This window comes from Mytilus galloprovincialis, chromosome 13 (genome assembly GCF_965363235.1).
Source record: "Mytilus galloprovincialis chromosome 13, xbMytGall1.hap1.1, whole genome shotgun sequence".
Taxonomy (NCBI): Eukaryota; Metazoa; Mollusca; class Bivalvia; order Mytilida; family Mytilidae; genus Mytilus; species Mytilus galloprovincialis.
The window spans coordinates 10,563,753-10,579,195 of NC_134850.1; the positions used below are offsets into that span (position 1 = coordinate 10,563,753).

General features: G+C 32.2%; 1 protein-coding gene and 1 long non-coding RNA gene across 3 annotated transcripts; both read right to left on the bottom strand.

Moving 5' to 3' along the window:
• Nucleotides 1-325: 325 nt before the first annotated feature.
• LOC143057127 (uncharacterized) lies at nucleotides 326-2,456 on the bottom strand. The gene has a single exon (XM_076230370.1). The coding sequence runs from the start codon at nucleotides 2,140-2,142 to the stop codon at nucleotides 586-588; it is 1,557 nt and encodes a 518-aa protein (XP_076086485.1). The 5' UTR covers nucleotides 2,143-2,456; the 3' UTR covers nucleotides 326-585.
• A 3,255-nt stretch (nucleotides 2,457-5,711) lies between these two features.
• Nucleotides 5,712-9,945, bottom strand: LOC143057193 (uncharacterized). 2 transcript variants are annotated; one of them, XR_012972664.1, is made up of 2 exons: nucleotides 9,324-9,945; nucleotides 5,712-5,912 (listed from the first exon to the last, which is right to left on the bottom strand). It is a non-coding gene; the product is annotated as an uncharacterized LOC143057193 (long non-coding RNA). The 2 variants fall into 2 exon arrangements; XR_012972663.1 differs by lacking the exon at nucleotides 9,324-9,945 and adding an exon at nucleotides 7,593-7,801.
• Between the last annotated feature and the right edge of the window lie 5,498 nt (nucleotides 9,946-15,443).

Consider the following 15,443-nt stretch of genomic DNA (forward strand, 5'->3'; position numbering starts at 1 on the left):
AAATTCTACCTCTAACCATAAAGTTTCTAATGTATTAATGGATAAATCAGATCGATTTTTAACTGCAATAGAATCTTTGACATAAACCAATAGGCCACCACCATCCTTACACTGGCGATCTTTTCTGAAAATTTTGTATCCCGGCACTTTACATTGTTCATTGTTAATGTCAGGTTTTAAGAATGTTTCAACTAATCCAAATAAATCTAAATATTTGTTGTTTATAGTAATTATATTTTTTAACTCGTTAAATTTAGATAAAATATGTCTAACATTAAGACATACAGCATTGAAACCTTTACATTTTAGATTAAGACAGTTTTTTTGATAATGTTTGTTTCTATTACAATTAGGTTTTGAGCTGAGGCTATTAGCATATTTACCATTTTCTGATTTTTGACAATTTTCTGTAGAACTTTGGTTTTTAAAATTCTCAGCTACAGACATACATTTTTGAGTACATATACATTTTGATGTATTACAATTTGGACATAAATTAAGAAGTATATCGAAATTGTTATGAAGTAGTAATGATTTACTATGATTTGATACTTTGTCTACAAATTGAAATACATCAGATTTATCCTAAAGTGTGTGACAGTCTTTACAATGATGACCATAAAAGCCACAATTAAAGCAGATACCATTGAATGTCTTTGCAATGGTTTGTCTTTTACCATGCTGTTCATTACTTTCATTATTGGACTGAGAAATAGTTGTTTGGTTGAAAATGTTTACAACTTTGTTTATGTTTCTAAGTAAAAGAATTGTACCCTGATTAGTGAGGTGTATTCCATCACGGTGGTAGTAAGAAGAAACGAGATCGCCGCCTCTGGAGACAAATGCATCTGTTTGTTTGATGATTTTTAACTTATGTTCAGTAGAAACCCTGTGTAATATTGCATTATAAATTTCTGTATCAACATTCCGTCTTGGACAAATCTCAGATACAGCAATGTTTATGCCTGGGTTTATCGATTTGACAGTTTTTATCATATCATCATATTTTTCTTTGAAAGCTTCTGGATGTATCCTTGACGAGGCATCATTCCCACCAACAACTAAAATAATACTTTTGTAATGTTGTATATTAGATTTTTTAATCTTTTCTGTTAATGTTGGTACTGTTGCGCCTCTATTTGTTCGTATGTGAACATCTTTTCCAACTTTGTTTGCATCGATGCCTTTAATTATGGAACTTCCTATTATCAATGTTTTTTCTTTCCGTTCGTCTGGAAATATTTGAGAGTTTCTTATTGTTGTATGTGATTGATCTATATATGTCTTTGATGTATTGGCTGTGTTGCTGTTAACACTACGATAATCTATATTTTCATTTGATTTTTCCACTTCAAAGTTTTTGCCGTTGTACTGTGTACGGCTTGGTAAATCTTTTACTCTATCGGCGAGGCTTTGTATTTTGTTATGAACGTGACTAAAATTTTTGTCCTGGTCAACTTTAACCAACTTGACACTGTTTTCAATGTCATATAAATGTTGTGTCTGGTGTTCGTCAATAGTACACATTTTTTTTGAAAAAGCGGTAATCCTATCGTTGACTTGATCGATCTTATTTTGGAAATCTTGTTTGTCTTCTATACATTGTTTGTCTATTGATTTAACGAGTTCAAATAAACTGTCGGTTTTATCTAATAGTTGATGTAAAAGTGATTTGACAGAATTTTCATCTTGTGTGATATTTTCACGTGCATGTAACAATTCATTAACATTCTGTAATGGTTGGCGTACTGTATCGGAATGAATTTCTTTTATATCTTCTTTCTTTTTTATGTTACTGTTATCTTTGGTTGATATCTCAGAATTTTCTTCATTGATATTCTTATTTTCCGTGTTTGAACATGTATTAGATGTACATGTAATAGACATAATAGATTTAGCTTGCGAATGTTCAATGTTTTCACATGATTTTTCATTTGTCTTGGTTGAATTTGAATGATTTTCCTGTTCCGGAAAGTTTACAGAAATCATGTCATAAATGCATTTATTAAGCATATTCAGATCAACTGGTTTTCCATTGATTTGATAGTTTTTCATACAGTTAAGTACTTCTGGAAGATGATCATTGATGAACACAAGTAACTTTTTTCCATTTACTAGTAAGGACGAAGTTGTATGGTACATATTTATAGAAAAACAACTAAGTTTTATATTTCGGCCTCGTGTATCAAATCCTTCACATTTTATTTTATATTGATCTTCAACATTGACAGTTTCTGATTTGTCAAATACCTTTTTGTATATGATGTTTCCTTCATTTTCTTTTCTTTTGTTATCATAAAAAGTATTTAGTGCCCATCTAAATGATTCATAGCAGCTAGCGCTTAACCATATTCTAAGTCCACCGCCTGTTAGATTGTATCGAAAATGCTCATTTTGGGTTGCATCAAGTTTCTTTTTAAGAGATCTTTGTTTATTTAATGAATAATCTTTTGCAATAGTTTCAATTAATGTTTGTTCACTTTGAAGAGATATGGACGTCGCCATTTTTAGAACAATAGTTGCCAACGACGCAACAATTAAAAGTTAATTTGTGACGTTCTGTTTCCTAGATACTGCAGTCCATACAAATTCAACGATGTAGAGATTTATGTTCTATTCATTTTTTTCTATGAAAATTAGCTAAGAGTGCAATAAATGTCCTACCAGAAATAAGCGAATATATCATCCTTTCTGTTGTAACTTTTTTTCCCTGATTTATATTGTGTCTGGACACTTTTTCGTCTAAAAACTACTGCCGAGGTGAAGCCGATTTTCTTTCCAACCTTCCATTTTGCCTGACGTCACAATCATTCAATCAGTCATTATGCAGGATAAACTAGAAATAATGCTTGTTATATAGGTACTTAATGACAATTCCCTAATGACAGTAGTGCTGATTGTCAATTTTGAGAATTCAATTTGCCGAATAATTCGTACAATATAGAAGTATAGTTTTCCAACCACTCGCTCAACATTGGAATGGAAGTGACGACGCCCCTAAGCACACAAATGACGTTCACTAAAACCAGAGTTTTTGACGGAAATGCATCGAACTCGAAAGTTGTCTATTCATTTCATTTCATTAATTTAATAGAAACAAAACATATCGTTATTTAATATTTTATTTGTATGGATTTTCGTACACTATATTTTATTTTAATTTCGTGCGATGAAATTTTTTGTTTTATTCTTGCTTCAAAAATTAGGAATTTTTATTATCAGATGTATTAACGGCTTACTTCTTTCGATGACAGAAACCAACCCGCGTCAGCATACACTTCAAAATTCATTTTTGATGGGGGAGTGTTATGACGACATACGCTCGAGAGCTGTAACCGAGGTGTTGAATAATGGACATTCATTTAACTGTCTCACGACTTTGGTACTGATAATAAGCTACCTGTCATCGTTATTACTACGTCAGAAACTCGTAGACTAGTACGCCATCGTCGTTGTTAGCGGGCTATCAAGCTAACCAACCTGGACCTGAAAGTAGCCGTTGTGAAGTACAAAAGAAACATCAAAAGAGTAAACAAACCAAAAATAACTCAGCATAATCAAGATGGCTGCGCAACAAAATAGCGGCCTTCAACCTGTTGCTAATTACCAAGGATTTGTATAGTAAGTCTTACTATACAAATCCTTGTGATTACCAACTGCAGAAAATATCTAAAGCTCACCAATTGCCCGCGGGATGTATATCCAGTCAATGTCGTTAAACACTTCCATCATCATCATGTTAAACCACGTACAACAAGATCAAAGCCACGAACATGATAAGCAGAAAAAAAAGCATTATTATAGTCCATTTGCCAATTCCCGACCCTGTAATTAGATACCTTTTTTTTTAGTTGTCTCCATTATGAGGGACATTCATTTTTTTTTATTAACAATGGAGAGCTAGCAGGAACAGCAAATTTACCTGTGCGTAATCTTAGGTTTTGAAATCTTTTAATTACATTAATTTGTTGTTTAGATAAATACTTACGACATCAGAAATTATTGTTAAAAACTTCCAAGTGCTCCACGAAACCTCTTTCTAAATTATTAACATCTATTTTATCAGCAATCAAAGACGGGCTTCAAAGTTATTGTGAAACTGCCTATTCTAGAGGTGGCGTGAATCAGATGTGGATACTTAAAAATTCCAAAGATCTTTTAGAGTACATACAATCTAACTCTCTTTCATCTTGTAACAGTATTAAAACATTTGACTTTTCTACTCTTTACACAAGTATTCCACATTCCAAACTAAAAGACAAATTGAAAGAGTTGGTATTACTTTGCTTCATAAAAAAGAATGGCCAACGTAGATACAAGTATCTTGTCTTAGGGAGGGATAAATCATACTTTGTAAAGAATCACTCTGATTCAAACAAAAAATTCTCTGAAACCGATATTATCAAGAAGCTTGATTTCTTGATTGACAACATATTTGTAACGTTTGGAGGACGTGTTTTTCAACAGACTGTCGGCATCCCAATGGGAACAAACTGTGTCCCTCTACTTGCCGACTTGTTTCTTTATTATTATGAGGCTGACTTCATGCAGGAACTTCTTAGGAAGAAAGATAAGAAGTTAGCAATATCCTTTAACACTACTTTCCGCTATTTAGACGACGTTCTTTCACTAAACAATTCAAAATTTGGTGACTATGTGGAACGCATCTATCCCATCGAATTGGAGATTAAGGATACTACAGATACAGTTAAGCTTCATATCTCGACTTACATCTAGAAATTGACAATGAGGGTCGGTTGAAAACAAAACTTTACGACAAAAGAGATGATTTCAGCTTTCCAATTGTGAACTTTCCATTTCTAAGTAGCAACATTCCAGCAGCACCTGCATACGGGATATATATCTCCCAATTGATACGATATTCCCGTGCTTGCATTTCCTATCACGATTTTCTTGATAGAGGGTTATTGCTCACAAGGAAGCTATTAAACCAAGAGTTCCAAATGGTGAAGTTGAAATCATCCCTTCGTAAATTTTACGGATAATTTCTGATGTCGTAAGTATTTATCTAAACAACAAGAGGGACGAAAGATACCAAAGGGACAGTCAAACTCATAAATATAAAACAAACTGACAACGCCATGGCTAAAAATAAAAAAGACAAACAGAAAAACAATAGTACACATGACACAACATAGAAAACTAAAGAATAAACAACACGAACCCCACCAAAAACAAGGGGTGATCTCAGGTGCTCCGGAAGGGTAAGCAGATCCTGCTCCACATGTGGCACCCGTTGTGTTGCTTATGTGATTACAAATCAGGTAAATAGTCTAATTCGGTTGGTCACATTCATGAAATGGAAGGGGATTGTAGTTACGACGTAAGGAACATATCCGATATCATTTGTGAAACGGTTATTCCATAACGGTCAACCAACTCGTGATGGAAAATTAGTTTAACCGCCGATACATAATTTTCAATCCATCATACTTTGCATTGGCAAAAGCCAATATTGTCCGATATGGAACCAGTCCCAGATTGACAAAGGGAAGTAATTTGTTTAAAAAGTTTGTAATAACAGAATCAAATCGGACCAAACATTTTGCCTTATTTTGCATTAGAAATGCACAGCAGACTAAGTTGATGATATACATGCATTGGTTTAAGAATGGAATAAACATTACTTTTAACCAGTGACTCACTTTAAATATTGGTTTTATCGTGCAAGAAACCAAAAAAGAAGACAATTTTCATTCCAAATGTAATTAAGATTAATTGTATCGATGTATACCACCAGGACCAGTGCATCTATCCATTTTCAATGATTTTAATCTGAGGAATCTGCTCTAATTTCTGCATGATGACATTTTCAACCTTTCAAGCAACTGTGAAGTGCTGCAATATATTTTTAAGCAGCACATAAACAGTTATTAGAGAGGTACTTTCAGCTGAAACGAGAAAATATATTAGTTTTGAAAAAGCACTTTATACACTAAATAAAACATTATTAAAATTTTTAGTGTTTTAATATTTTTTTTGAATTTTACATTTGTTAGAGATACATGAAGTACCGGTACCTTATCCCGGCCTCGTGTTTCTTGTTTGTACACCTGATTTCTCTCACAGTCTATTAAAAAATAAACAGGGACTAAATTTAAGTCAGTCCGGAGATTTAAAAAAAAATATGTGTTCCAGGGTTCACGTTCCCCTTTTCTTGCCCACTCTTCATATTCTTTGTATGTACTTCATGTCCAGGTAAATGAAATGTGAGGTGAATATCAACTAAGGTGTGATCAAGTGTAAAAAATCAAATGACACTCTCTCTAAAAGAACAGATATTATGAAACCATATAACATTTTAGTTCCAGGAAAATATCTTAAGAAGGTGGAAATAAAATATGTTATGTTTGTTCCAACGAACTTATTACCATTCAAAGACTTGTTCCAGGGGGGGGGGGGGGGGGGACAAGTATTATGGGAACAACAATCATGTTCACACCACTATGAGAATAAAAAAATTTCTGGCTTCTGGCTTCAGTTGGAAAAGTTTTAAAGTCTGTCATACACTAGATGTGTAAAAGTTAAATGCATTTTGTGTTTCAGAAAGATAATTTCTACAGGGGCGGATTCAGCCATATACATTATTAGATATAGAACTTGTGTTATGATGAATCTTGAAAAATAAGTGATGAAAACTGCATTAATATGACCTCAATTGGAGATATAACCCAGAGCTAAGAGGTGGATTTAAGGGGGAGCAGGGTGTTATTTCTGAAAAATTGGTGGAATATAAAGGGAACACAGGCGGATCAACCCATTTTAAAAAGGAGTTCCTAACCCAGGACAAAAAGGGGGGGGATTATATAGGGAACACACAATCTTACCGCTTTTGAATCCGCCACTGTGGAATCACTGAAGAATGACTAGAGAGGGCCCCTACTTTATGAAAATTTCTAGATCCGCCAGGGTCTGTGATAAATTTAAATCTAAATAAGCTATTGTTATTTATTACGTTAAGTAGGTCAACAGCTCATCTAGCTAATAAATATATTGTTTTGCCTTTTTATGTATATGGCTCTGCTCTGGTTGTAGATTAACATCTAAGAAAAAGTTAAATTCATGTTTATGATTTGTGTCATTATTGTTTCATTATTGTAACAATTATAAAAATCATTGTAATAACGTATATATCACGTGAGATTCATTGCTATAAAAAAAAACCAAAATTTTAACGAGGCGTATATCGGTTTATTAAATATATCTTTTTAAACTAAGAAAGTTGGTTTTACTTAATTTAAACAAAAAATTAAGGTATCTTACACTTTATCTATTTCATAAATAAAAAGCAATATATATATAAAAATATATCGTTACAGTTTATGTATAGAGGGGAAATGCATACTTAAACCCCGTGCCTACTTTGGTGTTTGTACACCTGATTTCTCTAATATGACCTCATTTTGAGATATAGACCAGAGCCCAGAGGTAGATTTAAGGGGGCGCAGGGTTCTATTTCGGAAAAATTGGTTGAATATAAAGGGAACACAGGCGGATCAAGCAATTTTAAAAAGGGGTTCCTAACCCAGGACAAAAAAAGGGGGGATTATATAGGGAACACAAAATCTTACCGCTTTTGAATCCGCCACTGTGGAATCATTGAAGAATGACTAGAGAAGGCCCCTACTTTATGAAAATTTCTAGATCCACCAGGGTCTGTAATAAATTTAAATCTAAATAAGCTTTTGTTATTTATTACATTAAGTAGGTCAACAGCTCATCTAGCTAATAAATATATTGTTGTGCCTTTTTATGTATATGGCTCTGATCTGGTTGTAGATTAACATCTAAAAAATAGTTAAATTCATGTTTATGATTTGTGTCATTACTGTTTCATTATTGTAACAATTATAAAAATCATTGTTATAACGTATTTAATCACGTGAGATTCATTTCTATAAAAAAAAAACTTTTAACGAGGCGTATATCGGTTTATTAAATATATCGTTTTAAACTAAGAAAGTTGGTTTTACTTAATTTAAACAAAAAATTAAGGTATCTTACACTTTATCTATTTCATAAATAAAAAGCAAAACATATATAAAAATACATCGTTACGCTTTATGTATAGAGGGAAATGCATACTTAAACCCCTTGCCTACTTTGGTGTTTGTACACCTGATTTCTCTAATATGATCTCAATTTGAGATATAACCCAGAACCCAGAGGTAGATTTTAGGGGGCGCAGGGTTCTATTTCTGAAAAATTGGTTGAATATAAAGGGAACACAGGCGGATCAAGCCATTTTAAAAAGGGGTTCCTAACCCAGGACAAAAAAGGGGGGATTATATAGGGAACACAAAATCTTACCGCTTTTGAATCCGCCACTGTGGAATCATTGAAGAATGACTAGAGAGGGCCCCTACTTTATGAAAATTTCTAGATCCGCCAGGGTCTGTGATAGATTTAAATCTAAATAAGCTTTTGTTATTTATTACATTAAGTAGGTCAACAGCTCATCTAGCTAATAAATATATTATTGTGCCTTTTTATGTATATGGCTCTGATCTGGTTGTAGATTAACATCTAAGAAATAGTTAAATTCATGTTTATGATTTGTGTCATTATTGTTTCATTATTGTAACAATTATAAAAATCATTGTAATAACGTATTTAATCACGTGAGATTCATTGCTATAAAAAAAACCTTTTAACGAGGCGTATATCGGTTTATTTAATATATCTTTTTAAACTAAGAAAGTTGTACTTAATTTAAACAAAAAATTAAGGTATCTTACACTTTATCTATTTCATAAATAAAAAGCAATATATATATAAAAATATATCGTTACAGTTCATGTATAGAGGGGAAATGCATACTTAAACCCCGTGCCTACTTTGGTGTTTGTACACCTGATTTCTCTAAAATGACCTCAATTGGAGATATAACCCAGAGCCCAGAGGTAGATTAAAGGGGGCGCAGGGTTCTATTTCTGAAAAATTGGTTGACTATTATAAAGGGAACACAGGCGGATCAAACCATTTTAAAAAGGAGTTCCTAACCCAGGACAAAAAAGGGGGGATTATATAGGAAAACAAAAATCTTACCCCTTTTGAATCCGCCGCTTTGGAATCACTAACTAATGACTAGAGCGGGCCCCTACTTTATGAAAATTTCTAGATCCGCCAGGGTCTGTGATAAATCTACGCTAAATAAGCTATTGTTATTTATTACGTTAAGTAGGTCAAGAGCTCATCTAGCCAAAAATAACAACTAGATGCATTTAATACCTATCTATTATATCTATTATACTGACAATAAACAAATAATACAAATAAAATCCTATTTGGAATTCTCATACCTTGATAAACTCGTAATATAGTGTAAATCTCAAAATATATAACTTTCATTTTCTACAGACTGTACATGATATCAAATGTCCTTCACATTACATGTGACGTATTTAATCACGTGAGATTCATTGCTAGAAAAAAAAACCCTTTTAACGAGGCGTATATATCGGTTTATTAAATATATCTTTTTAACTAAGAAAGTTGTCTTTATATAATTTAACCAAAAATTAAAGTATTTTACACTTTATCTATTCCATAAATAAAAAGCAATATATATATCAGTTTAAATGAGATATATATGATTAAAGACCGTGCACTCTTAAGTTATATGTTTTAAGCAAGCGCATAGGTCATCATATATACGCTTTGAAATTTCGAAGTGTCGGCATTTCACGAAAATAAACGCAATTGAGCTAATTTTTGGTGCATGTGGAAGATAACGTAAAAGCCTTTAAAAATAATACCGTAATTCAATGAACAAATAAGTTTTTCATAGAGAAATATATCGCTACAGTTTAAGTATGCAGGGAAATGCATAGTTAAACCCCGTGCCTACTTTGGTGGTCATTTTTACGCACGAAATGCTGACTTTTACGCCAATAATTGATATATATATATATATATATATATATATATATATAATGCTAGTTCAGTGATAATGGACGTCATACTAAAGATGATCTCTCAAACTGTATCATAGGTGTCCTATTCTGTAACAGAAAGATTACGGTAACCTGTCAGCGTGGAGGACAAGTGCTCATCCGTGCCTGAAAATTTTTATAATTTTTTTTTTTTTTTTTTTTTTTTTGGAAAGAGGGGGTGCGATCGCACCCGACGCACCCCACCCCCCCTTCCGACGGCCATGCGTTAACCATAAAGAAAATGACATGTTTGTCTAAAAAAATATGAATCTATTGAATATTGTGTCCAATGATTTTTCAATCAATGACTGATTTATAATATGTGTAATACTGTTCTGCACAACTCTAAGCTAAACAAAGTAATATTTGTAACCTTTATTTGGTCTACATAGTTTAAGGAGCGGTGGTGCTACAGCATCTGCTAGTAATTCTGTCCCCAACAGGCTTTTGAAAGCTCACGGTAGACGGAAGACAGACAATGCTAAAGATGGTAACATGAAAGAAAATTTAGAAAATAGACTTAAAATTTGGGATTGTAATTTTCTGATTAGAAGATCCTACATTCCTTTGTTTTTGTCGAAACTGCTCAGTACAATTTTTCATCCCACATTGCTTTTTGTTTTAGTGATGTATTATTAAGACAATCTTTATGTTTGTATGAGTATAGCGAAAAAAATAAATTCATTACTTAATTTGGCTTATAAATATTCGCATACGCGTAGACGCGGTAATTTGGTTTCATACATACATATCTTAGGATTTCGCGCCTTTTTCCAGTCGAGAAAATTCAATGATCATATCGACACGTATGTGTTGCATTCATGATATGTTATTAAATAGAGTTATATTTTTTTCTGGTTGAACATTTTTATATTTGTAGATTTTCTACCTTTATTCGGAGCTTTGGAGACCATAATTTACATGACTAGAATCGTCACAATTTATTTATATTAAACTGATCAGTACAATTTCTCATCACACATTGCTTTTTGTTTTCCTTGATGTATTACTAAGACAATATTTATGCTCGTGTGAGTATAGCGAAGAAGAACATAAAGTTACTGTAAGCTATTATTTGACACCATTTGATTTAACAGAAAGTGACTTATTATCTCCCTTAATTGATGAAAAAAATGTATTTTCAAAATTAGTGTGTGATAAGCTATCACTTAAGCCTTTAAATATTGTTTTTATCAAAATAATTTCATCTTAAGTAATTTTTAGTGGAAAGGACTTTAATTGTTCTCTAAACAAATGGTTTTTAATTATTATAACTATTGTTATTGGTCAAGACACGTAGAACAAACTGAAAATAAAGAAAAGTGGTATGATAGCTGTTATCGCATTTATACAACGATTTCATGTATATATGGCAAATATGAACAATCTAATATCTTAAACTCCAAACTTAGGCACACCAAGATTAGCATAAGCAACATACTTCGATAATCGTGTACCACAACTGTTTTACAATATATATTCAGCTAGACTGCAACAACTTCAGGGTGTTTTCAATGTATTCGGTGTTGTTGTATATATATATATATGAAAGATAATTTAAGTTTTAATTGATAAGCTGACAACAGTAAAGACGCTACTTTAAAATGGCTATTACTTCTACTGTTTAAAACCGCAAACATTCAAAGATGTGGACAACAAGAGCTAGGAGTAGATAATTGGATAAAACAAATCAAAGACGTACGAAATAAAATATTTCATCTCTCAGACATTCAAGAAATAACGGAGGCAAATTTTAAAAGGAAATGGACAAAACTTGAAGGATCTATATTAGGAATAGCTAATGTAGTAGAGAGAGCATATGCTGATATTACAAATAAGATATACCTCAAATTCAGCACATTTGTTTTTCCAGTATTCACGACAGAGTTTCTCATACTTAAATTGATCCTCAGCAATTGTGGTTATTTTTTTAATTTGCAAGATCCTCTTATTTGTAATATCAGCATATGCTCTCCCTACTACATTAGCTATTCCTAATATAGATCCTTCAAGTTTTGTCCATTTCCTTTTAAAATTTGCCTTTGTTATTTCTTGAATGTCTGAGAGATGAAATATTTTATTTCGCACGTCTTTGATTTGTTTTATCCAATTATCTACTCCTAGCTCTTTTTGTCCACATCTTTGAATAATGCATTTTGCAAGAGTGATATCGACTACTCTGACATCAATGTTTGCAATAGCAGAATAATTACAGATGCAAATCTGAATAATTTTTTTTCCATCGTATTTTTTGTGATCTTCAATGTTGTTTCTTTCATCTGATTTATACAACGTGAGTAACAGCTTTGTCGTGATAAGTATTTCCTTGGTTATTTCACCCGAACATTGACAGCATTTCGAAGTTTCAAAGACGTGCACTAAACTGTTTATTCAAAAATGTCTCAAAACTATTATGTCTAAGAATTCTTTTTCTTATATAATTCCAGATAACAAGGCATGCGATATCAACAACGAGGGTGACTAATTTAAAGCAATTGGTTTTTTTTCTTGTGGTGCCATATCAAAACTTTAACTAATCAGAGATACCAGGATTGAACTTAAGTATTTGCGCCAGACGTTCGTTTCGTCTACAAAAAAAGTATAAATGTATTATTAAAATTGATTTTCTAGCTCAAGATAGAATTTGTAAGACGTTCATTGTGCGAAAAGAAGGATGCAATTGAAAGGGAACGAGAATTATACTATAATTATGTATTCTGTATATATATGCCTGTCCCAAGTCTGTCCTTGTAATTCAGTGGTTGTCGATTGATGATGTGTAACACATTTGCTATTCGTTGATTTTTTATACATAGATAAGGCCGTTAGTTTTTGCATTCAAATTGTTTTACATTTATCATTGTGAGGTCTCTTATAGCTGACTATGCGGCATGGGCTTTGCTGATTGTTGAAGGCCGTACAGTTAGCTATAATAAAAGTAGTTAATTTTTGTGTCATTTTGGCCTCTTGTGAAGAGTTTCCTCATTGGCAATCATACATGTTCCACATCATCTTTATGTTTATAGATATATATATATATATATATATATATGTTAGCGGCAATAAGTAAAATAAGCCATTAAGCTTAAATCATAGGCAATAAGCTAACGCCTAGGCAGTAAGTTTATTGCCTAAATGATGTTATGCATTAGTCTTAAATCCTAGGATTTAAGCTTAAATTCTGAAAAATGTGTGCAGGCATTAAGCTTAATGCCTAAAATATAAATGCGAGTAAATAAAAGACATTTATTTATTTAAATAAAATTATATTTGTTGCATAATAACATTATGAGAACTGGGGCCTGTTTATTGAAACTATCCTTAGATTGGTCCTACAAGATATTCTTAGGATAGAAATAAAAACAAAGTTGGGACCGACTTACGACATGTCTCAGCATGCACATCGAACATATCTGAAGATTATTTTAGAAGGATGTCCTAACCGCTGTCCTAAGTATTGACGTAAAAGAAAATAACAAATGAAAAATTGAAATATTGTATCCAACTTAACCAACAACTATAATTTACATACCGATTCATTATTTAAGAATTGAATGCTTCTTTTTGTAAATTTATTGGGGTGTAAAAGCGTTGACCGAAGTACATTTTGTATGAAGCGCGGAAGCGCTTCATTCTAAAAATGTGCGCACGATCAACGCTTTTACAACCCAATAAAGTTACAAAAAAGAAGCATTCAATACTTATAATGATTTTTTTTTAGCTAAGATCTAACTCGAATAATTCAGCGCCCTCTATCCACTACTTTTCTCGAGGAAAATTGCTAATGGAGTGATCGAAGTGATCGTAAAATAACGACTGGATTATTCGGGTTAGCTAAGATCATGAAAATACGATTTTTATCAAGTCTTTATTTCATTCACCTGTGCACTTTATTGTGGGACCTCATGTTATCAGGAATGATACATTTTATTGTGTAATGCAATTGCTTAAGGAATAACATGTGATGTACATTTAGCCGATCAGAATAACGTATTATAATGAAACATGCATCTAATGTAATTATTAGAAAATAATTATAAGTTTTAAATTTAAGGGTAATAAATAATTTTCATATAATTATATTTGTACATTTAAACTCTTTGAAACAAAACATTAGTAAAAAAAAGTCTTTTTTATATTAGAATTGATCAAACTAATCGTAAAAAATATATAATCGTGCATCTTTCATATAAATACTGAGTACTTCAAATAATTGTTTTTTATTACTGCAATTAACGTACGTTTGAATATGAGTAAAAGAAAAAAATCTAATTTTACTGATGCAAAACTACAGGGCCCAGTTTCATCCTAAATATAAAAAAGAAGATGTGGTATGATTGCCAATGAGACAACTGTTAACAAGAGACCAGTAATAAAATCACTAATAAAATATGTTATTTATATTAAAACGCATCAATTAATAATTTAAAAATATGAAAACTTGATAAAAATTTTGTTCAAATCATTTTTGTATCACAAGTTGTGGAACTGTGAGCAAAAAATCATATCTTATTTTTGTCTACTTTTGACCAGTTCAAACCAGCTCGACTAGTGAAGTGTACAAATTTTCAAAAAAATATTATTATTATTCTATAGAAGCTCCTCCCATTTTATTTTTTGTAATACCTCAAAAATATGAAAAAAAGTAGTTGTTAATTCTTTTTTTTAACTTTTAAAATTACTAAATAAACTAACTTTTGAAGATCTGTCATATGAATGTATATTTATACAAGCATAATCAGAAATATAATTAAGAAACGACTTCAAATCAAGAATAAATCACCAAATATGCATAAATTCCAGAGTTTACTTATTGCCTAAATTTATGCTCGGCAATAGGATGAATAATCATCATCAGATTTCAGGAAATAAGCTTAATGCCTGAAAATTTCAGGCAATAACTTAATGCCTAGACATTAGCTTATTGCCTGGGATTTAAGCTTAATGCCTAATTTCACTTATTGCCGCTAACATATATATCTTGTATCTTACATTTATTTGTAGGATCCTTTACTATAGATAATTTAGCTGATCTTTAAAAAAATAACATCTCCATGCCTTATATACCATGTACTGTAGTACGACGCTAGATTAAAACTGACGTGGAAAGGTAACACCCGGCCACCGAAAGCTTCATTTTGAAGTCCAGGTGGTCGTGTGGTCTAGCGGGACGGCTACAGTGCAGACGATTTGGTGTCACGATATCTCAGTAGCATAGGTTTTTATCTCGGCGAGGCCTAGGGAAGAACAAAAAATTTGCGAAAGCAAATTTACAGATCTAACATTGTTGGGTTGATGTTTAGACGAGTTATATATATATATATATATATGTAACAAAACATCTTCATGCCTTATATATCATGTACTGTAGTACGCCGCTAGATTAAAACTAACGAGGAAAGGTAACACACGGCCAGCGAAAGCTCTTTTTTTTGAGAGCCCAGGTGGTCGTGTGGTCTAGCGGGACGGCTGCAGTGCAGGCGATTT